Here is a 22922-nt window from a genome sequence, read left to right on the forward strand (position 1 = left end):
TACTAATAATAGGTTTTTTCACCGATATGGCGAAGCTGACATGAACTTATTTGCGCCTTTATACTGTCTTTTTCACATCTCTGAGGTTGGCCATTCCAGACTAATACGCCACAACAGAGCTTCACTTCAGCTAAGCCCGTTAACAACAAGGTGCATCTCGAGTGTTAACTGAGGTCCTGGCTGGTCCAGGTAAGGAGGTGGTGGTCGCTATGGCAACGCCAGAACAACATGATGCAATGTGCCTACTTGCAAGCCCAAGCAGCATCTTTGCCCTCACGTTCTTCAACGGAAAAGTGAACTTTAAAAAGCTTCATTTGACACTCGGGATGTAAATGAGGCTTTTACGGAAGAAGCGAGGTGAGGTTTGGAGTTTCATCAGCACGACAGGCGCACGTCGTCTTTGAGCCCACGGCGGTGTGGGTGGAAATCTTTCATTTGGCCACAAATGAATGCATACTAATGCCACTCCTCCGTTTCATTTGCACCAGCAAAATAAATCAACATCTACTGTAATTATCAAAGTCGCGCTACAATGTTTCCCCCTGCCTTGTATTGGGCGGTGGTGGTGGTGGGGGGGGGGGGGGGGGGGGTTGCTCTTCATTTTGTCTTACTAATAATATCAAATCACGTGCAAATGGAACTCTAGAACGGGGGCGTTAAACTTAAATAGACATGGTACTCACTGGAGTAGAATATAGTATTAGGAATTGAGGAAACTATTATTGATTTATTAAAACATAACATTGATTTATTTATTATTGATATTCAATGGGGTCTGACAGCAACTTCAACGGCAGCGTTGCATATTTATTTTCAATATTTTTCTAATATTATTTCTAATATTTCTTTAGCAAGAAGTGTATTTTTGATTTTTTTATGTTTACTTAATATACTTGCATACTTTACTTAATGCTATATTAATATATTACATTTTTTTTAATTAAAATGAATATATTTATAACCCCAAAAAATTATATATATATATATATATATATATATATATATATATATATATATATATATATATATATATATATATATATATATATATATATATATATATCATAAAACATAATAATACATTTTTAATAAAATAAAATAATTAATGTAAAAAGCATCATATAGGCTTTATTTTTCACTTCATGCAATATATTTTTTAAAATTAAAAATGTACATAAATAATATTAATAAAAACTTACCTATTTTTAAAATAATACAGTAAAATAAATACATATATAATTGTGCATTCATTATTTTTTACTTAATATTATTGCAATTAATATTAAAACATATAAATGTACATGCATAATAGTAATACAATTATAGAAATATATATTTTTGACTAGAAAAATTAAAGTTAAAAAAAAATAAGGGTCCCTCTGACTTTTTAATATTTTAAATTTATTTTTTACATAACATAAGTAGAATAAAAAAATAAATAAATGTATACAAATAATGAGAATACATTTGAAAAAAGACAGATATTTTTTAATTACTACAAATATAATTTCAAAAATATTAATAAATAAAAGAAAATAATTATGTGACACTCTGATTTACAGTGTTTATTTATAGTATTCATTCATTCATTTTCTACCGCTTTTTCCTGACGAGGGGGTGCTGGAGCCTATCCCAGCTGTCTTTGGGCGAGAGGCGGGGTACACCCTGGACTGGTGGCCAGCCAATCACAGGGCACGTATAGACAAACAACCATTCACACTCACAATTTGGAGTCGCCAATTAACCTAGCATGTTTTTGGAATGTGGGAGGAAACCGGAGTACCCGGAGAAAACCCACGCATGCACGGGGAGAACATGCAAACTCCACACAGAGATGGCCGAGGGTGGAATTGAACCCTGGTGTCCTAGCTGTGAGGTCTGTGCGCTAACCACTTGACCGCCGTGCCGCCTATATTGTTGTACATAATGTAGATAAATATGAATACATACACTAATAGAATAATAATAAGGTGGGTCACGAACGAACCAGCATGAGTGAGGGAGTGTCGTGTTGCGTCGCCTGACAAGATGATTTGGAGGGGAAAGGAAAGAGGAGAAGGGAGAAGGAGGTGATGTTTAGAAGCAAACATACAATACCCCACGCTCAGAGTTCTCCATGTGTGAATCTCTCTATCGGAGCAAGGGCAAGGCAGGTACAGGGCAGGACAGGAAGGGGCGGAGCCAAAACCAGGAAGCAGGACGGAGAGAGACATAAAAGGGCGAGAGACTTGAGTCAGAGAGGTCATGATAGTGAGCATACGTCCTTTTTTTTTCTCAACGTTTTTGATTCAATCCATCATTTCATTGACTGTTGAAGAAAAATAAATAAATAAATACACATTTTCAGCTACCGTGTGAGAGAAATTCATCATTTCCATCTTTGCAGTCTTTTGGATGATGCTAATTACAGAATGGTGCTGATGTGACACTTTTAGGAACATTCCGCCAATCTTCAATGTCACATGACAATGTCACATTCCAAACCTTTCTTTCTGACACATTTTGGAACAATGGAAAAGAAATTCTTTCCTTGCAACAATAAAAACCTCTCAAATGTGAGCAGCTAATTATTCTTGTGGAGAAGCACGATGGTGTGTGCGTTTGCGTGCATACTTGACTTCTTGCACAAATTTGAATTTAGAGTTTCATTGCTTCATTATTGAAGACGTGCAAAGCAATGACCTGAGGCTGGGGGGTCCATATTTTTTACCACAGTGAGCCTCATGCTGAAAAATCCAACATTTTTATTTTCTTAAAAGGCTAAAACTCATCCAACACAGACATGCTAATCAGTGACAAAGATAATAATTATTATTATTATAACACGTGTAATTTCACTATTTTGTCCCAACCCAAGTGCCACTTTTTCACAACCTTGTATAGTCTCAATTCAACCAAAATGCCAATCCAATGTAAACATGCTTAACATATTATACTTCACTATAATCCCTCCTTTATTGCAATAAATTTATTCCAGACTCCACTGTGACAAGTGAATTTCCGCAAAGTAGGAGTCCTAAATGGGATATTTTCATAGTTGGACCATGGAAAACCTTCTAAATACATGTTTTTAATATTATTAGAGCCCTCTGGACATTCAATAACACCCCTATAGTCACTGTTGCACTCCTACTACATGATACAGTGGCCATAATAAAATAAAAATAGACATATAAGACATAGTACACCTGTTTCTGACCTATTAAATACGTTTTGTCTAATGTTATTAGAGCCCTCTAGACATGAAATAACACCCCTGTAGTCACCCTTACACTCCTATTACCCAATATAGTAGACATAATGAAAGAAAATCAGACATACAAGACATAGTAAATCTGTTTACGACCTTATAAATATGGTCATTGACAATATTAGAGCCATCTGGACATTTAATAACACCCCTATAGTCACTGTGACACACCTACTACCTGATACAGTGGCCATAATAAAATAAAAATAGACATATAAGACATAGTACACCTGTTTCTGACCTTTTAAATACGTTTTGTCTAATGTTATTAGAGCCCTCTAGACATGAAATAACACCCCTATAGTCACGCTTACACTCCTCTTACCCAATATAGTAGACATAATGAGAGAAAATCAGACATACAAGACATAGTAAACCTGTTTACGGCCTTCTAAATGTGGTCATTGACGATATTAGAGCCCTCTGGACATTAAATAACACCCCTATAGTCACTGTTACACTCATACTACATGATACAGTGGCCATAATAAAATAAAAATAGACATATAAGACATAGTACACCTGTTTCTGACCGTTTTGTCTAATGTTATTAGAGCCCTCTAGACATGAAATAACACCCCTATAGTCACCCATACACTCCCATCACCCAATATAGTAGACATAATGAGAGAAAATCAGACATACAAGACATAGTAAACCTGTTTACGACCTTCTAAATGTGGTCATTGACGATATTAGAGCCCTCTGGACATTAAATAACACCCCTATAGTCACTGTTACACATTTTTTTTACTATTATTATATTTTTATTATTTATTATTATTATTATCATAATAGTAAAAAAAGTAAAATAGTAAAACATTTTTACTATTATTATATTTGTATTATTTATTATTTTTATTTATTTTTATTATTTATTATTTTTTTATTTATTTGTATTATTATATTATTACTATTATTATTATTACTATTCCTATTATTGATGGTTTGTATGATTGTGACGTGATACTGGTGCTATTGTAAGCCCCCACTGAGGGACGAGACACCAAATGAACTTCCCACCACTGGTAGAACCAGAGTGTTCTCCTGAGGGCGTGGCAGGGAGCTAATGCACTTTTTTGCAAGATGGCCGCAGGTCGGATATTTGATGTGCGGAGTTGAAGGCCATCAGGCGTGTAAAAGGTTTAAATAAAACGTGTTTTCCATCAGGCACGTTAGAGGCAGCATTTCATTATTTATTGATGGTCTTCTTTTGGATGGAAGCGGACCCTCCGGTGCCGGTCCTTCAAGCCCTGAGGGCCGCCCCGGCTGCAGGAACATCACATTCCCATTAAGACTTCACTCGTGTCCAACATTCCTGGCTTGTACGCTTCTTTATTAGCAACATGTTCGGTCTTGCCTGGAAGACAAACTCCAGGAGAAATGCGTGTAAACGACGCTCTGCAAGATTAATCAGACAATCCTGCGTGCTCACATCACAATTTTTATTATTTTTTTTTACCCGGGAATAATTTATAGGCTCTGAAAGGCTTGGGAGACATTTTTGATTGGGGAGGGAAAACAGTACTTAAATGTGTGGAATGAAATATGGATGGCACTCGATGATACGGCCAATGTTCCTATGTCTAGACGACATTCTGTACAGGAAAACGACATAAATACGTTCCTCCTCTTATGGCATCCATGATATGATGCTCCTCATAGCTTTTGCACCGTTGGGATGCTCCCCATCACACATTCTCTGCTTATCTCCTCCCACTGCCCTCCAGCTGACACAATAACCTGTAAGCCTTGTTAGCATCTGATTAGCATAAACGCTTGACCCCGGCCAGGCTTTCTGTTAATCTTTTATACTCTTTGGATTTATTCTTCATACTACACAAAAGGGACTTCAGTATCTTGCACAAGGATATAGTCGACAAGCTCAAGGGAGTACGGAAGATCGGACCTTCGGATTGGGATGTGACCACCGCCCCATTTGAGCCGCGCTGCACTACGGTTGTATTCATCATCAACTGGACCATGGAATGTACATGATACAGTAATCCCTCCTTCATGGTAGTTAATGGCTTCCAGACCCGACCGTGATAAGACTTCCACAAAGTAGGATTCCTGATTTATAAATGGATTTTTTTTGGTGGAAAACCTGTTTACAACCTTCTAAATGAGAGTCCTGGAGACTTAAAGTAACACCTCAAAGTCAGGAAAAAGCCAAAAGAAACAAACAAAGTCATCTTACCTGAAATACTACCCAAAATGGTTGACGTATTTAAACAAAATAATACATATAAGACATACCCAACATTACTGACACCTAGTGATCATGTAGAGTACTACATACCACCACAGCATCTTTGAATGCATTTTCTGAATGTCTTATATTTGTATTTTACATTCATTCATTCATTTTCTTTTATGCTCACAAGGGTCACAGGGGTGCTGGAGCCTATCCCAGCTGACTTTGGGCGAGAGGCGGGGTACACCCTGGACTGGTCGCCAACCAGCCAATCACAGGGCACATATAGACAAACAACCATTCACACTCACATTCATACCTATGGACAATTTGGAGTCGCCAATTAACCTAGCATGTTTTTGGAACGTGGGAGGAAACCGGAGTCCCCTAGCTGTGAGGTCTGCGCACTACCCACTCAACCACCATGCAGCCTGCAATTTTTTATTTCTATTTTAATGGCTTTTAAAGCTTGGCCTTATGATGAAGAGCCTATTTCACTTTCATGCTTGTTTTCTTGCGCCAATGCAATTTGCTGTGGCACCTAGTGTCACCAATAAGGTGCCTAGTGGTGTGCAGTGGCTCAAACTGCCTTCCAACTGGCACATGGTGGCCCGTAAAGGTGGCAAAAAATTTAATTTGGCGGCAAGAAAATTTCTAAAATTTCAAATCTTGCTTCAAGCAAGTGTCCACCAAGTGGAACCAAATGTCCGCCTATTGGAATCCACTGGAATGTAATGGCGTGAGCCGAGTTGCGCCAATGATGCTAGGAGTCCACTGGGCCGGTTCAAACGAAAGATGATGTGATTGACGCGTAGTGGCTAGCTGTGGTGCCATATAACGGCAACATGGCAATATGCTGAGCGAACGTCACATAATCTTTGGCGTGAACTGGCACCAAATGGCACCGGCCCAGTAGACTCTTAGCATAAGATCCAACAGTGCAGCATTTTTCAACTGGTTTTAAAAATGGAGCTGTGGAGTGTACGCGTACAATTATTATTACCAGGAAATCAGTGTGACTTTGAGCTCCCTGATTGCTTGTGCGTCTTGTTTTTGGCCCCATTCACACATTGAGGCTGAGACGTTATCAGCACCTTTCCAGCCTCCCACACAGTTCCGCAAAAATGACTTTTTTTTTTTTTTTGCTTAGAATACACACAAGCATGAGTGGCTCCTCGCTGTGGAAAATTCTATACGTCAACGGAACCTGACGGTGATTTTGAAGAGTGGCAAGCATCTGAGAAAAATGCTAATGCAATCAGCAACAAAGCACTTACTCGCCGTCCTCTGTCAAAAGTGACACGCGTGGCACGAAACGTTTGGAAGGCTTCATTGTCTTAACTAACGTACCTAAATTAAAGACGCTTAAGACATGGCGCTAAGTTGAACGATGCTTGTTTTTTCTGACTGGCAACAGTGAGGAGGTGAAGACGTGGCTGGATGTCTCACACACACACACACATAAATGCATACAAAAGGTGTGCACACGTGGAAGTGAGGCGTGCACACCGGTGTGATGGAGAGAAGAAGAGAGAGAAAAGAGAAGCAGGTGATGGCAGCAAGCAGGTGCGCATGTTAAACCATACATGGATAAATTAATAAAACATTTTCATTCCCATTGAGGAAAGACTTCAAGGTGAAAGGTGAGGCTACTTAAGATGATTTCTTTCAAATCAACTCTCAAATTTTTGGGTGTCTTTTACTTTGAAATGTACTGTAACATTACACAATAACAAACAATGATCAAAACATCAAAAGCTCCCTGATGGAGCACATGATCATTTTTGGATCTCATTAGACGGTGTACCTAATGAAGTGGCCAGTGAGTGAATGTGAGTTACAAACGACACTGGAACCTCTAGCATGCTTGAACGTGGCATAACACCAACCAGTTAGAAAGTGACCAATAGGCAACGCATAGTCAGTATAAAAAGCATAAGAATATTAAAGCAGGGATGTCCAAAGAAAACAAAATAACAGTAAAAATGGAAGTAATTTCATAAGATTGAAGTCAAAATATTCAGAGTAAAAAGTTGTAACCTAACATGAAAAAGTTGTAATTTTACAAGAATTTACAAAAAGTTGAAAATGTTAAAGACATAATACTTTTTTAACATATCCTCATCGAAAAATAGTCAAAATATTCTGAGTAAAAAGTTGAAACCTAACATGAAAAAGTCATAATTTTACAAAAATTTACAAAAAGTTGAAAATGTTAAAGACAAAACACTTTTTTAACAGATATAACCTAATGAGGATAAGTGGCATAGAAAAATCGAAAAATAGTCAAAATATTCTGAGTAAAAAGTTGTAACCTAACATGAAAAAGTCATAATTTTACAAGAATTTAGAAAAAGTTGAAAATGTTAAAGACAAAATACTTTTTTAACAGATATCCTCATCGAAAAATTGTCAAAATATTGTGAGTAAAAAGTTGTAACCTAACATGAAAAAGTTGTAATTTTACAAGAATTTACAAAAAGTTGAAAATGTTAAAGACAAAACACTTTTTTAACAGATATAACCTAATGAGGATAAGTGGCATAGAAAAATCGAAAAAGTCAAAATATTCTGAGTAAAAAGTTGTAACCTAACATGAAAAAGTCATAATTTTACAAGAATTTACAAAAAGTTGAAAATGTTAAAGACAAAATATTTTTTTAACAGATATAACCTAATGAGGATAAGTGGCATAGAAAATTCGAAAAAGTCAAAATATTCTGAGTAAAAAGTTGTAACCTAACATGAAAAAGTCGTAATTTTACAAGAATTTACAAAAAGTTGAAAATGTTAAAGACAAAATATTTTTTAACAGATATAACCTAATGAGGATAAGTGGCATAGAAAAATCGAAAAATAGTCAAAATATTGTGAGTAAAAAGTTGTAACCTAACATGAAAAAGTTGTAATTTTACAAAAATTTACAAAAAGTTGAAAATGTTAAAGACCAAATTCTTTAACAGATATAACCTAATGAGAATAAGTGGCATAGAAAATTGATGGCTATATGATGGCAAAATGATCTGACACATTTGTAGGTTAAATAAAAGGCAAATAAAGTAAAACAACAAAAAAGTGTTTTTATTTTTGAAAAGTACATATAATGCCATTTTTTTCATATAATGCCATTTTGCTTTGTTTCTTTATAATGTCATTGTTTTTGTTTGTTTTTTTCAGTTGCTGCCATGAATTGGACTGGTGACAACTTCAGAGCTACTGGATCTGCATTGAAACCAAAATCAACAGGCCGACCTCGCACCGTCAGAACTGATTTAATTTTGAAAACACAATGAAACCGAATGGCATTATATATACTTTTCAAAAATAAAAACACTTTTTTTCTTTACTTTCTTTTCTTCTTTTACTTAATCTACAAATGTGTCAGATCATTTTGCCTGACCCTGTATAATGAGAAACAAAAGTAAAAACCTAAGAGGAGAATAAAGTCAAAATATTATGGAAATAATAAAAGGGTAAATAATTACACAAATACAATTTGCAAGAAGTAATTGGAATGGTTGGAAAATGTAAAATAAAACAGCAGAAATTCATAAAATAAAGTCAAAATATTGGAAGACAAAAATTGGAATTAAGAAGAATAAACTTTTAAAAATTAAAAAAATAAATTTTCTTGGAAAGTTAGATTGGGTTATGTTATAATATTATGGGAGTGAAGTGATGACATTACAAAAAGAATATTTAAATTTATTATTTAAGAGGAAAGTTCAAATAATTGGGAAAAAATGGTTGACAGTAATAATAGGCTGTTTTTTTCTTGAAATATATATAACGTATTAGCATATGTAATGTGGTGCTTTGCAAAAAACGTTGCATCCTTTCATTTTTCACTATGTGTCCCTCACTGGAAAAAATGTCAAAACCCCTGGATTAAGGAGTGTCATCTTTTACATTGTAACCAAAGATGCTAATATTATTCCAAATATTAGTATTTCAGCTACTAAATCATTCTTTAACATACCTGGCCAATGTTGACACATTTTACAGGTGTGGAAAAACGACTACATCAAACATGAGAGGTTCCAGTGTCAGAGATGCCCCAACACACAAATACAACTTTTGACTCTTATGACCAACCTGCGCTTGAAGGTGAGAACCACGCCCAGGAGGATGATGATGAACATGAGGATGCCGGTGATCACACCGGCTAGCTTGACCGTGCCATCAACGGGCTTCTCGGTCTCGATGGCGTCCGAGTCCTGTGTGGACGCGCCTATATATCACAATACACACACGCGCACACACACACACACACACACACAAAAACACACGCAGTCATGGGAAAGTAATAGTGTATAATAAGCCAAGTGATGCAAACACATTACACACGTAGCAAACACACACATACACCCAGGCAACAATCCCAAGGTGAAGATGTTGGAAAGTCAGCATGCAGGAGGCAACATCACAAAAGATGAACACAGTGCAGGCTTGCTGTGGAAGAGTGTGTTGAAGCGTTGTGTGTGTTTGCTTTGGAAGAATGGCATGATCACTTCTTTCAAACACTAACTATAGTAAGGAGGATGCTATCAAGAGGTAGAGGACCAAGCAGAATGTTTCTGTCAAACCTCCATTTTGTTGGTTTTATATTCTCATTCTCATGCATTTTATATTACCATCAAATGGTAATGTTAATGCTAATGGTTTTATTTCATTTGAACATGCATCAGATTACAATTGAGTGCATCCCATAATCAGTTCACAGTTCCACATGTCCAAAAGGAGTAGGAAGAAGCAAAGCTTATTAAATCCTACCCCTCCATCTGGTACTTTTACAATCAGTAGTTACATTTGTTCACTTCCTGCTTTCCTAATATAGTTTAAGTTTTTACTTTACTTTACTTTACTTTATTTAAAATTAAAATTAAGATTTTAAATAAAATAAAAAATAAAACAAAATAGTTCTACAATTTACATTTAATTTAAAATAAAATAAAAAATAAAATAAAATAGTCTACAATTTACATTTAAATTTAAAATAAAAATAAAATAAAATAGTTTTGATTTTAATAAAATAGTTTTTTAATAAAATAATTTTAATTTTAATTTTAATTTTAATTTTTTGTCACGTACCGAAGTACAAGGTGATATGAGCATCCAATGACATAATGGGTACCATAGTAAGTGTCAATATAGTGATATATATAGCACATCATGACTGGTTCAAGACTCTTCATCCTTGTATTTAGCAAACATCAACTGCTTGTATTGTTTCTTGAATTGGCTCATCGTTGTGCATTGTTTGATTTCCTTACTCAATCCATTCCATAGTTTGATTCCACATACTGAAATGCTATGGCTAGCATAACGTAGTCCTAGCATATAAGTGTTTCAAATGTACTTCTTCCCTGAGATCATATTTCTCCTCTCTTGTAGAGAAGTATTGGATGACATTTTTAGCTAATTGGTTGTTTTTAGCCTTATGCATTACTACTGGATACTGCATTAATACTGGAAACGTGCAATTTTGATCCTTTTCCTTATTATTATTTTTACTTTCTACACAATGCACTGTGGAGTTGCATTAAGATAGATAGATAGATAGACTTCCTTTATTGTCATTGCACAAAAACACAGTAGTGAAATTGCCAACGAAATGTCGTTGCCTGGCTCCCATATAACAGACACAAAAGAAGATAAGTAATAATAAATAATAACAATAATAATAATGTGGAGAATAAATAGACACCAAATGTGAACAACATAATGTAAAGTGCAGCGTGAACAGTAAATTGCCCAAATAATTATTATTATAAAACAATATAATAAATATTAAATATTAAATTTTATTAAATAAAATATTAAAATTTTGTTGTTACGATACAATGACAATAAAGGCCATTCTGATTCTGATTCTCTATTTCTCTGTGTAGAGTTCCATTCAAGTTCCTTGCTCTCAACTCCCTTGACATCATCAAGCAGCTCCACTCTTGTCATTGCGGGCTGCTCCTTCATCTTTCTCACCATTCTCCTCCTTACCCCATAAAGTGAAACCTTGGATGGAGCTCCAGAGCGAGGGTTTTATTTTTTGTTTTTACTTTTATTTTGGATTTCTTCCATTGATCAATGATTGCGCCAATAGTGCTCTCTTTCTCACCAAGCTCCAGTCTTGTGTAGATCTACAATCTTGTCAATGGTCTTGTAGTCCGGTCCAGTCTTGTGTAGTTCTACAATCATCTTGATGGTCTTGTAGTCAATTCTGTGTCTTGTGCAGATCAATGATCTTCTTGATTGTCATGTAGTTTGTTAAAGTCTTGTGTAGGTCTTCTATTTCTTCAATGGTCTTGCAGTTCATTCCAGTCTTGTGTAGGTCTCGAATCTTCTTGATGTTCTTATAGTTCACTCTTGCCTCAGGTAGGTCTACAATCATCTTGATGGTCTTGTAGTCCATTCTATGTCTTGTGCAGATCAATGATCTTATTGATTGTCATGTAGTTTGTTAAAGTCTTGTGTACGTCTTCTATTTTTTCAATGGTCTTGTAGTTCATTCCAGTCTTGTGTAGGTCTACAATCTTTTCGATGGTCTTGTAGTCCGGTCCAGTCTTGTGGAGTTCTACAATCATCTTGATGGTCTTGTAGTCCATTCTATGTCTTGTGCAGATCAATGATCTTCTTGATTGTCATGTAGTTTCTTAAGTCTTGTGTAGGTCTTCTATTTTTTCAACGGTCTTGCAGTTCATTCCAGTCTTGTGTAGGTCTCGAATCTTCTTGATGCCTCAGATAGGTCTACAATCTTTTTGATGGTCTTGTAGTCAATTCCAGTCTTGTGTAGGTCTCGAATCTTCTTGATGCCTCAGATAGGTCTACAATCTTTTTGATGGTCTTGTAGTCAATTCCAGTCTTGTGCAGGTATACAAACTTCTTGGTGGTCTTGTAGTCCATTCCAGGTCTAAAATCTAAAGTCTCTGAGGGCAGCTCTTTGGTCTTGCCCATGGTGGATAGTTTTGCATGTAAGAGAGTGTTTGTGTGACTTTTATATGAACTGAATTACATGTATTTGTTTTTTTGATCATGTTTATGGAATATATTTTTTCTTAGATTCCGTCTCTCTTTGTTAAGAGTAAAACTACCATAACAAATAAGTACTGTTACAGGGGATCAAATACTTATTATCTCTGCTTTGTTTGGAAGATGACGAAAAGTTCTGTTTGACATTTGTACGGTTGTAGAAAGAAGGTATCCTCACTTTAAGACCATCCTTGCCAAAGCGGCGAAAGATTCTTTCAAAATGTCAAGGGCTCAAAAACACCAAGCTTCATCCAGAGAGCATTCTCCAATGTTCACACAAGCAAAAACTCTACACTTTGTCAGGTGCACCGATGCACACGGTCAAGGTCACGGTGCATTCAAGGTCACGTGCAACATGCAGTGAATTGTAAACACAGGGGGGGCCTCAGGGGTGCGAGTCAAAGATGAGCTGTGGTTATCCAAGCTTAAAAGATCGGGAGGGCATGTGTGTGTGTGTGTGTGTGCAGTAAAGAGAAAATGTTTTCAGGGAAAGGTCAGAGGTCTCCTAAGTGAAAACGATGGGGGTCAAAATAATATAAAAGGACAAAGAAAGACAATAATACCAAATAAAATATTTCAAATATTGGAATCAAGAAGAACATGTTTACAATTAAGTCCTTAGAATAAATAAACAACAAGTGGACTTTTGATGCTTTGTTCTTCACTTCCTGTTTTGCTCCTTTCCAATATCATAAAGACCACCCCCGTCATGCACGTTGTTCTTACAAGGGAGACCGAGGTGAGTTCAAGCACCTTCGTCTGGTCCCTGACCTCCTAATCAGCCTCAGAGGTTCATCACGGTTCCATCATTCCCCGCTAAGCGTCACCTGGCACATTAGCACACGACCCCCATTTGTCCACACTTAACCGGCCCGCCGTGGACCGGCTTGACCAGTTCGACATGTCACAGTGGAGGAGGCCATCTGCTGAAGGGTTCAGCTCCATTTAACAGCACTCTGGGCCATTCCAAAGACCCCCCTGCCTCCTCCACCCATCCCACCCTCGGCCTGACTGAGCTAGAGCTATTGTGGCTTGGGGGAGGGGGGGTGATTAGCAGCGAGCACGGCTAAATGATGAACTAACTGATGAACAATACCTTTGTCTCAAATTGTAAAGCACATTTATTTATTGGTAACAAACTACACACGCTGCTACTAATTTTTTTTAAATAACTGTAATGTCTGTTGTGATTACGGAAGATGTAGTCACCCATGCAATTGCTTTGCAAAAAAAACGCATTTATTAAAAATGAAAAAATTTAAAAAACTTCGCTTTGGTTCCAATTTTCTACAATAAAAGCTCTGATAAAACATTCCACTGTTCTCAATCTTACTTTTTATGTTTCTACACAAAATAAGATTAAAAATAAACAAATCAAGAATAAAGAAAAGCAATCAATCAGTAATAAATAAATATACTAATAATAATACAACGGCAAATAATAAAAACTTAAGAAACCACATATAGTTGGTGGGTAGACAAATTATTTTTTTCAGATTAAAATGAACAAAGCATTATTAGAGCCCTGTAGACATGACAAAACACGACTATAGTCACATTTATACTCTTTTTATTTACAACATATTGCACAACTGCAGGGTCTTGAGACACATGCTAACTCGCAAACTAGAGAGCTAGCGACCTAAACGGTAGCCTTCAAGTTATTACCTTTAAACTTAAATAGCCAAAAACTTACCACTTCCACACGGATAGGGAGGATAACTATTAACAGTTATTTAACCTTTAACATGAACATTAATCAAATGTAATAATTTTTTCTGGGTACATGATACCATACAGCATCCATATCAAACTTGCGCGGGCCGCACTAACATTAAACTTTCATATCAAGGCGGGGGCCTCAAACTAGTGTCCTGCGGGCCACATATGGCCCACGGGCTGCGTGTTTGAGACCCCCTGATCTAACCCGAGTCACCGAGGTTCACCGGTGTTTATCGCCAACCTTTTTACTTCAGAAGAAGACGGTTTAGTGTTTTTCATTCATTCATTCATTTTCTACCGCTTTTTCCTCACGGTGCTAACCACTAGACCATCGTGCCGCCCGGTTTAGTTTTTTTGAGGGGTCCCCACATGAATGTTCCTTCTCCTGAAGCTGACAATATTTCATTTATCTCATGTATCAAAAAAGTCAGCAGCGGCTTGTTTACATTTATCATTTATATCGGTCTAAGTCCAATTTCTTACCATTGGAAGAATCTATACCCGTATACCAGTATATAAAAATGATCACCTAACCCTAATAAGTGCATGCTTGCATACTTACACTTAGTCTTTTGAGTGCATAAGTACACACTTGTGTATTTAACTTTACGTTGCGAAAAATGCTCTGTCGGGTGGTTGCAATTCACCATTAAAAAGGAGATAAAAAGAAGCAAATCAATAATTTAATTGAACTGAGCTAGCTTAGCAACACTAAGTGTCCAGATAGCAGTAAAAACAACGAGGGTTCTTGCCCTAACGTAAAAAAAAACAAATGAAAATGAGATGTTGCCACGGCCAAAACAGACTTTATAAACATGGAGCATTTAATTTATTGCGTTTGCAACAGTAACCATGACAACAGCATTCTTATGCGATGTGTACGTGTGGTATAATAATGCGTTTGTCTACATTTTTTATTTGTTCCTGTTGTTTATCCCGCTCAGATTCCACGATGAAATGTTCACAGGGGAATTATGGGTAAGACCGCAGATATTAAAAAGTTAATCTCATCCAAACACAGAAGATTGATTCTCACAGAGGCCCCGAATGAGATATTAGGTGCGTCTTTATTTTTATTTTGTGTGTGTGTGTGTGTGTGTTCTTGCATAGGCTGGCTGTTCCCAGCCAGGCAGAGAAGTGCATGTAAATATAAATTATCTTATATGATTACATATTCATTCAAACATATGTTGACTTTTAGCGTTGGTACTTACACATGCATGCATGTATGCATAATGTGCAGAAAATGAATGCAACTCCTGACTGCAAGTCTGTCTGCAGCGTGCACCTTATGCAAGTTTCATGTTTGGGGGGGGGGGGATGCATCCTCTGCGGATTAGCGTTAGCATGACTGAGTATGTTTAACTGGATTACTGATCTGAACTATGCTGCGTGTGACCGTGTGTGCATGTGTGCGTACTTTAAAGATGTATTATTTGTGTGTGCATTAACACACGATGAATGTTTGCCGTGTGTTGTTGTGTTGAGTATCTTATCCCTCTGTCAGCTACACTAAACTAAAAATCACATCAAGTATGAAAAGTCTGTGTTTTCTGTTGAGCAGCACCAGTTAACCCCTTATTACAGCAATGATTAAGGCATCGGGAAACTGAAACCTCAGAAGAAACTGAGGTTTCATGCAATTACCAAATAGTGGGAGTGGTTAAAATTGAGATTAATCACACAAGCCTACATGATTACCAGGATTAATTGCATTTATTCGTGATTAATTGTGGAATCCGTCTGCACGGTCATCTAGTGGTTAGCGCGCAGACCTCACAGCTAGGAGACCAGGGTTCAATTCCACCCTCGGCCATCTCTGTGTGGAGTTTGCATGTTCTCCCCGTGCATGCGTGGGTTTTCTCCGGGTACTCCGGTTTCCTCCCACATTCCAAAAACATGCTAGGTTAATTGGCGACTGCAAATTGTCCATAGGTATGAATGTGAGTGTGAATGGTTGTTTGTCTATATGTGCCCTGTGATTGGCTGGCCACCAGTCCAGAGTGTACCCCGCCTCTCGCCCAAAGACAGCTGGGATAGGCCCCAGCACCCCCTGTGACCCTTGTGAGGAAAAGCGATGAATGAATGAATGAATAATTGTGGAATCCCACACATCACTGGCATGTTGATGGATTAACAGTGCAAACATGATTAATTGTAATTAATCATACATAATTGATCACACAAACTGAGATAATTAATTGAATAATGAGGCAAACAGGTGATTAATTCCAAATAATAACTTGCGATAATGACAAACTGAGATTAATTAATCAAGAAGAAGATTTGGAATAATTGCACATCAGTCATTTTGTCAGAAAGCCTTTTCATTATGAGTATCGGAAATGATGAAGAAATTAATGTGATGCCCCAGTCAAAAATACATGACAGGCATATTTGAGATTAAAAATGAGATTAATCACACAAACCCATGTGATTATTGTGTTTGATCAATCATGGATTGGTGCACATGGCCTGCGTATTGATGGGGAATAACAAAGCAAACAGGTGATTAATTCCGAATAGTCACTTGTCATAATCACAAACTGAGATTAATTAATCAAAGAGAAGATTTGGAATAATTGCACATCAGTTATTTTGTCAGAAAGCCTTTTCATTAGGAGTATCAGAAATGATGACGAAATTAATGTGATGTCCCAGTAAAAATAAATGACAGGCATATTTGAGATTAAAAAAATAGATTAATCACACAAACCCATGTGATTACTGTGTTTGATTAATCATGGATTGGTGCACATGGCCTGCGTATTGATGGGGAATAACAAAGCAAACAGGTGATTAATTCCTAATAGTCACTTGCCATAATCACAAACTGAGATTAATTAATCGAGAAGAAGATTTGCAATAATTGACCATCAGGTTATTTTGTCAGAAATAATCAAGACACCCCAGTCAAAGATAAAGCCAGGCACCTCTTACACCCCCGAAGAACCGCCCCAGTGAGATGTTTGTGCTGTCGTGAGAGAACACAAACATAGTGGGTTGTTCAATTTCTGTGTGTGTGTGTCCTGTGTCTGTGTGGGTGAGCGTGTGCGTGTGAGCCAGCGCGAGTCAGTGGTGGTTTAGACGGCTCTGATTGGGTCTTTGACTCTTCTTGTATTTCAGTCACGCTCGCTCACGCCCCCGTTTGCGTTCAGCTAACTACCAGCACCTTGTTGCATCAGGGGCAGCAGCGACGGCAGCGGCGGCAGCGCACCTCGCCGCTAATGGCAAAGACGATTGAAAGTGACACCTCACGGTACCAACACACGCAGCAGCAACGTCTTCTCTCTAATGAAGCATCTGCATTCAAGTCACGGCCGACCGCCACCCTCCTGACTAGGTACGGGTCATTTCCAAGTACAAGTCAGCATGACTAGCTTGATGAACCGCAGCAAGCTCACTATTGATTTTCTCAGTAGCAACAGACTGGAGGAGGTATCTGGGGTCAAAGGTCTAATTAGAACGGAACCGGTCACCTATTTACGTGTCAAAACCACCAAATTAGTTTCTAGCACCTTCAGGAATGCCCCCTCTTGAACCTAGTAGTACTGTAGTACTGTAATAGTAATAACAACAGAGGTAATATTTGCATCTCATTCCACTCGTACGTTTTCATATCATCGCAAGTTGCGTTTCCCGTGGGACGATGAGCGGCAGGCATCATTGTATTTCGGATTAAAGCAGACGTGCACGGAAAACACGATTCAGATCACATGCATGACTGGATTTACTACAAACGCCTGTCATCATAATATCTTCATTTATTATTAGAATACATTTATTACTACAACAAATGAGACTAGGGGGTATTGGCATCAGATTAATTGCTGTCATGTCAGACAGAAATTGATTTAGGATGACTGGAAATGCACCTGGTATGGAAAAGCCTCAGGCCTTGCTGGATAATTGGAAGAATCATCCAATATAAATGTGCTCTTTCAGTGGATGCACATCTCATATATCACAGTATATTCTCACTTCACATAAACTGTATACGCTCACGTGCCAATATAAGCTTGTCAACTGTGATAAAACACACGGCACAAATCATCTGATAAAAGCTTGTAAAAAAAAAAAAAAAGGACGAGGTGAGGAGCAGGTTTATGAGAACGTTTTGTCACGCGAGTAATAAGTACTCTTATACGAGTTATGCTTCTTGGGACACACCTTCATCCAATCACGCTACCTCAGGGGTGGCCTAATTTTTTCCAACGAGGTCTACATAATGAATGAAAGTACACATGGCTACTATGTCTTTAACAAACTGTAAAAGTAATGCCTGTGCATGTGATCAAGGAAGATGCAGTCACCCATGCAATTCCAATTGTGTATGAATAAGATATTTTAATGACAATGTGTATTTACGGCTAAGATGAGCTACATTAATTCCACGTCGTCACTGGGCACTGCATATTTTTTAAAATTTTGCCCATCTTTAACAATCCTTATGCGAGACATGAACACATATTCCTTTCTGTGCATTATAACACAACAAAACAAGTTAATAGGGGCTAGCTTCCAATGCCGCAATCGGGATACACCTATTTCGATTATGAAACCCTGTAATATACATACTGTGACCATGCATTAACACGTACTATGACGATAACATGTAATAGTTTGCAGTATATTCCCGTATTTTTATTAGTCATTTTGTCTGAAAATGTCAGAAAGCCTTTTCATTACGAGTATCGGAAATGTTGAAAAAATTAATGTGATGCCCCTGTCAAAAATACATGACAGGCATATTTGAAATTAAAAATGAGATTAATCACACAAACCCATGTACTACTATGTCTTTAACAAACTGTAATGACTGTGCATGTGATTAAGGAAGATGCAGTCACCCATGCAATTCCAATTGTGTATGGAAGATATTTTCATGACAATGTGTATTTACGGCTAAGATGAGCTACATTAAAAAAAATAAACGTGCTTCTCGTAATTCCACGTCGTCACTAGGCACTGCATCTTTTTAAAATTTTGCCCATCCTTAACAATCCTTATGTGAGACATTAACTTATATTTCTTTCTGTGCATTATAACACAACAAAACAAGTTAATAGGAGCTAGCTTACAATGCCGCAATTGGGATACACCTATTTCGATTATGAAGCCCTGTAATATACATACTGTGACCATGCATTAACACGTACTATGATGATAACATGTAATAGTTTGCAGTATATTCCCGTATTTTGATGATTTAAAACACTACTGAAATCAGCATTTGGGATCAAATAGGAGGTGAAAGAAAAAAACAGAAAAGTACACTAAAGTAGTCATATATGTGCATCGTGGGTGGAAATGCCTTGGCAAAGTTAAGCGATGCGTTCAAGGACCAGGGAAGAAGTCGGCGCTTGCATTAAACATGCATAAATTGAAGGATTTCTAACCATATGTTATTTTTCTGAATAAAACAATTTTGTATCCATTTACAAAAAAAAAAAAAAAAATTTTGAAATTTTTAATTTTTGCTGTTTCGCCCCTGAGCCCAGACTTTTGTTGGGTTACCCTGTGTCAGGAAGCGACACATGAAAGCTTCTCAAGTGTGTGTGTGTGTGTGTGTGTGTGTGTACATGCTCAAACACAGCCAGCGACACTGAAAGCAGACAAGCAAACAAATGCTGCAAAATGATAATGACAAGGAAACACGACAACAACTAAACTTACAAAAATAACATCCGTCAACACAAAGATGGGGAAGGGGACAGGTCGTACAGGTAGGGGTGGGTGTATTGGGGACGGGGTGTTAGGTTTGCGACCACCAAAAATGAGTGAGGGTTTGTGTTGTGTTGACTGTGATGACACGGGGGAAGCAAATATTCTGCCTGTAAAGCAATAATCACCTTCGCTTGGGATGACTAGAATGTACGGCGTGGTTATTTGTCCCCTACCTATCACCACTAAGGCCCCGCGCCGCACATCCCCGCCGGCCAGCAAGAGAGACAGGCAGGAGAGAGAGAAAAAAAAAAAACAACCACAAAAAAAGGACAGAAGAAAGAATAGTCTAAGCAAAAAGGCGCAGGAAGGGTTGCATCAAGCTTCAGTGTGTTCTAGAGGACAGAAGCGCTCACAGATCATTCTAGAACATTCTCATCAACAATCATGGTGGAGCTCTGATACCCTCTGCCAGGTTAGGGCCCACAAGGTGCGTTTGAGGTGGTGTTAAGTTTTGGGTTAATGCAAATGTGGTGACAACTGGGATCTGATCCATGTCAGCCTGAGGGCTGGAGGTTTGGAAAACATTTTTTTTTAAATTTACACATGAAATAAAGAAATAAAAGAATGGACAAGGATAAGAGAGTGGACAGGAAACACAAACAATAACTTTGTGGCTCGTTGCTACGTGAAAGCAGCCTGATCACGCACTCCCACAGCTAAGCTAATGAATTAATGATCTCAAACGGAATTTTTCTGTCAGTACATATTATAAAAAAATTATATCCTTATTTTAGTTCAAAATTTATGTAAAAATATTTAGATTATATAATTTATTTTTGAATAAAAATATATATATAATTGTTACATACATTTTTATTATATAAAAATTATAATATTAATATTATAATTAATTAATTATATTATATTATAATATTTTCATTTGAAATTGCTTTTTTAATTACTTTTATTTTTTATTATATTTATATTCATTCATTCATTTTCTACCGCTTTTTCCTCACGAGGGTCGCGGGGGTGCTGGAGCCTATCCCAGCTGTTTCTTCGGGCGAGAGGCGGGGTACACCCTGGACTGGCGGCTAGCCAATCACAGAGCACATATAGACAAACAACCATTCACACTCACATTCATACCTATGGACAATTTGGAGTCACCAATTAACCTAGCATGTTTTTGGAATGTGGGAGGAAACCGGAGTACCCGGAGAAAACCCACGCATGCACGGGGAGAACATGCAAAGTCCACACAGAGATGGCCGAGGGTGGAATTGAACCCTGGTCTCCTAGCTGTGAGGTCTGCGCGCTAACCACTAGACCAGTTCAAAATATTTAAATTATATAATTTATTTTTGAATTAAAAAAAATATATATCATTGTTACATGAATTTCTATTAGATAAAAAAATATAATATTAATATTATAATTAATTAATTATATTATAATGTTATATTATAATATTTTCATTTGAAATTACTTTACTTTGAAATTACTTTTTTAATTAATTTTATTTTTTATTATATCAAATAAAAATACAACGTTGCTTTTTGTTTCGTCCCTCCGCAGTGTTTCCCATACATTTATTTATTTGTGGCGGCCCGCCACTGATTCTTTCTGACCACAGATCATTTGCATCTACCAATCAAAAATTCCCCATGTTTAAGCACTTTAAGAAATATACTGTATTTCAAGTTTGTGTGAGGTTTTATTCATGTTCTGCTATCATTATAGTCATAAAGACATCTATAATATATATAATAATATATATGTTAGCCAATTTGATGTTATATATTATTATTGTTATATATATATATATATATATATATATTTATATATATATTGTTATATATATATATGTTATTGTTATATATATAACAATAATAATATATAACATCAAATTGGCTATTATGGCTGATTGAACACTACAGGTTCTTTGCAATTATTTAAGCATATTTTCTAGCATTGTTTACATAACTATTCAGTTTATATGCATACACGATAGGGACGTTGAGTTCCAAATTAGAGCTACAAATCCAATTATGAGATTAAGTGTATGAATTTAGGTCCAGAATGAAGTCTATTAAGTTTCCAGTGTATTTTTCGTCAGATCAGGCTGGCTCTTAAATATAGCTTGTTCCGTACGACAACGGTCCAAACGCCCTCAGATGTGGACTTGCGTGGCTGCAGCGAGTAGCAGGAGTGAGTCACCGGAGCCCACTCGCCAGCCGCCTGCCTCCGTGCGTACGTGAAGATGGCCACAAAGTTAAACGTGAGCACACGTGCATGCTGCATGGACACACTGCACACCTCCGTGCACACACACACACACACATACACAAAGATGACATGAAGAACAAGGAGGTGTGGAAGTACGTGTCACGCTCTGCATCCCGACGTGATCCAAGTCGGGATGATGGAGTAGGATGAAAGTAGGAATCTCGAGTAATGATGCTGAGTCATGGAATCATGCAGGGTCACATGATGTGAGGTTAGGATGGGAGTGAGTTGAATGTGTGTGAGTTGATTGAGCACCTCAGCCTCATCGTGTACGTGTTACTCTAGCATTAGCATAGACGCCGCTATATGAACAACTACATGAGTGGTGCGTGAGTGGAGGGCTGCTCATACCTTTGTTCGCCAGACGCACGCAGTTGATCTTGGTTTCCTGCAATGAAAAGAGACCGGAGAGAACGTTTAGGTCAGACGACAACTGACTGATGCGAACAATCACACCACTGAGTATTGCTTCTGGACAACTTTTATTGACGCCTACGTTATAATGTTTCCATCAAACGCTTCACTCACCTGCTGGAAAATTCCAATATTTAAGAAAATAATTATTGTAAAGTTGATCCTTTTTATGGTACTTGAACTTAAATAAAACTAAAATCATGCTGTTTGGTAACAGCAGAAAGGACACGCACCAGCAAATACAAATAGACGGTGTGGACATTGAAAGGGTGAACGAAAATAAATTTCTGGGGATCACAATAGATGAAAATATGAGCTGGAAACCTCATATTACAAATATACAACATAAGGTGGCCA

At 37.2% G+C, this 22922-nt stretch overlaps 1 protein-coding gene across 15 annotated transcripts in view; it reads right to left on the bottom strand.

Annotated features, from left to right (window-relative positions):
• ptprt (protein tyrosine phosphatase receptor type T) overlaps window positions 1-22922 on the bottom strand; it is a 224702-nt gene that overhangs the window by 74633 nt on the left and 127147 nt on the right. For 5 of the 15 annotated variants that reach the window (XM_058054365.1, XM_058054362.1, XM_058054361.1 and 2 more), the window contains exons 15-16: window positions 22503-22539; window positions 9543-9678 (exon numbers count right to left, since the gene is read on the bottom strand). In XM_058054365.1, coding sequence (XP_057910348.1) covers window positions 9543-9678; window positions 22503-22539 — 173 coding nt within the window. Of the gene's footprint in view, window positions 1-2097; window positions 2131-9542; window positions 9679-20047; window positions 20105-22502; window positions 22540-22922 lie in introns of all 15 variants that reach the window. The other 10 variants (XM_058054358.1, XM_058054354.1, XM_058054356.1 and 7 more) reach the window with 4 other exon arrangements.

This window comes from Doryrhamphus excisus, chromosome 18, assembly GCF_030265055.1.
Source record: "Doryrhamphus excisus isolate RoL2022-K1 chromosome 18, RoL_Dexc_1.0, whole genome shotgun sequence".
Classification (NCBI taxonomy): Eukaryota; Metazoa; Chordata; class Actinopteri; order Syngnathiformes; family Syngnathidae; genus Doryrhamphus; species Doryrhamphus excisus.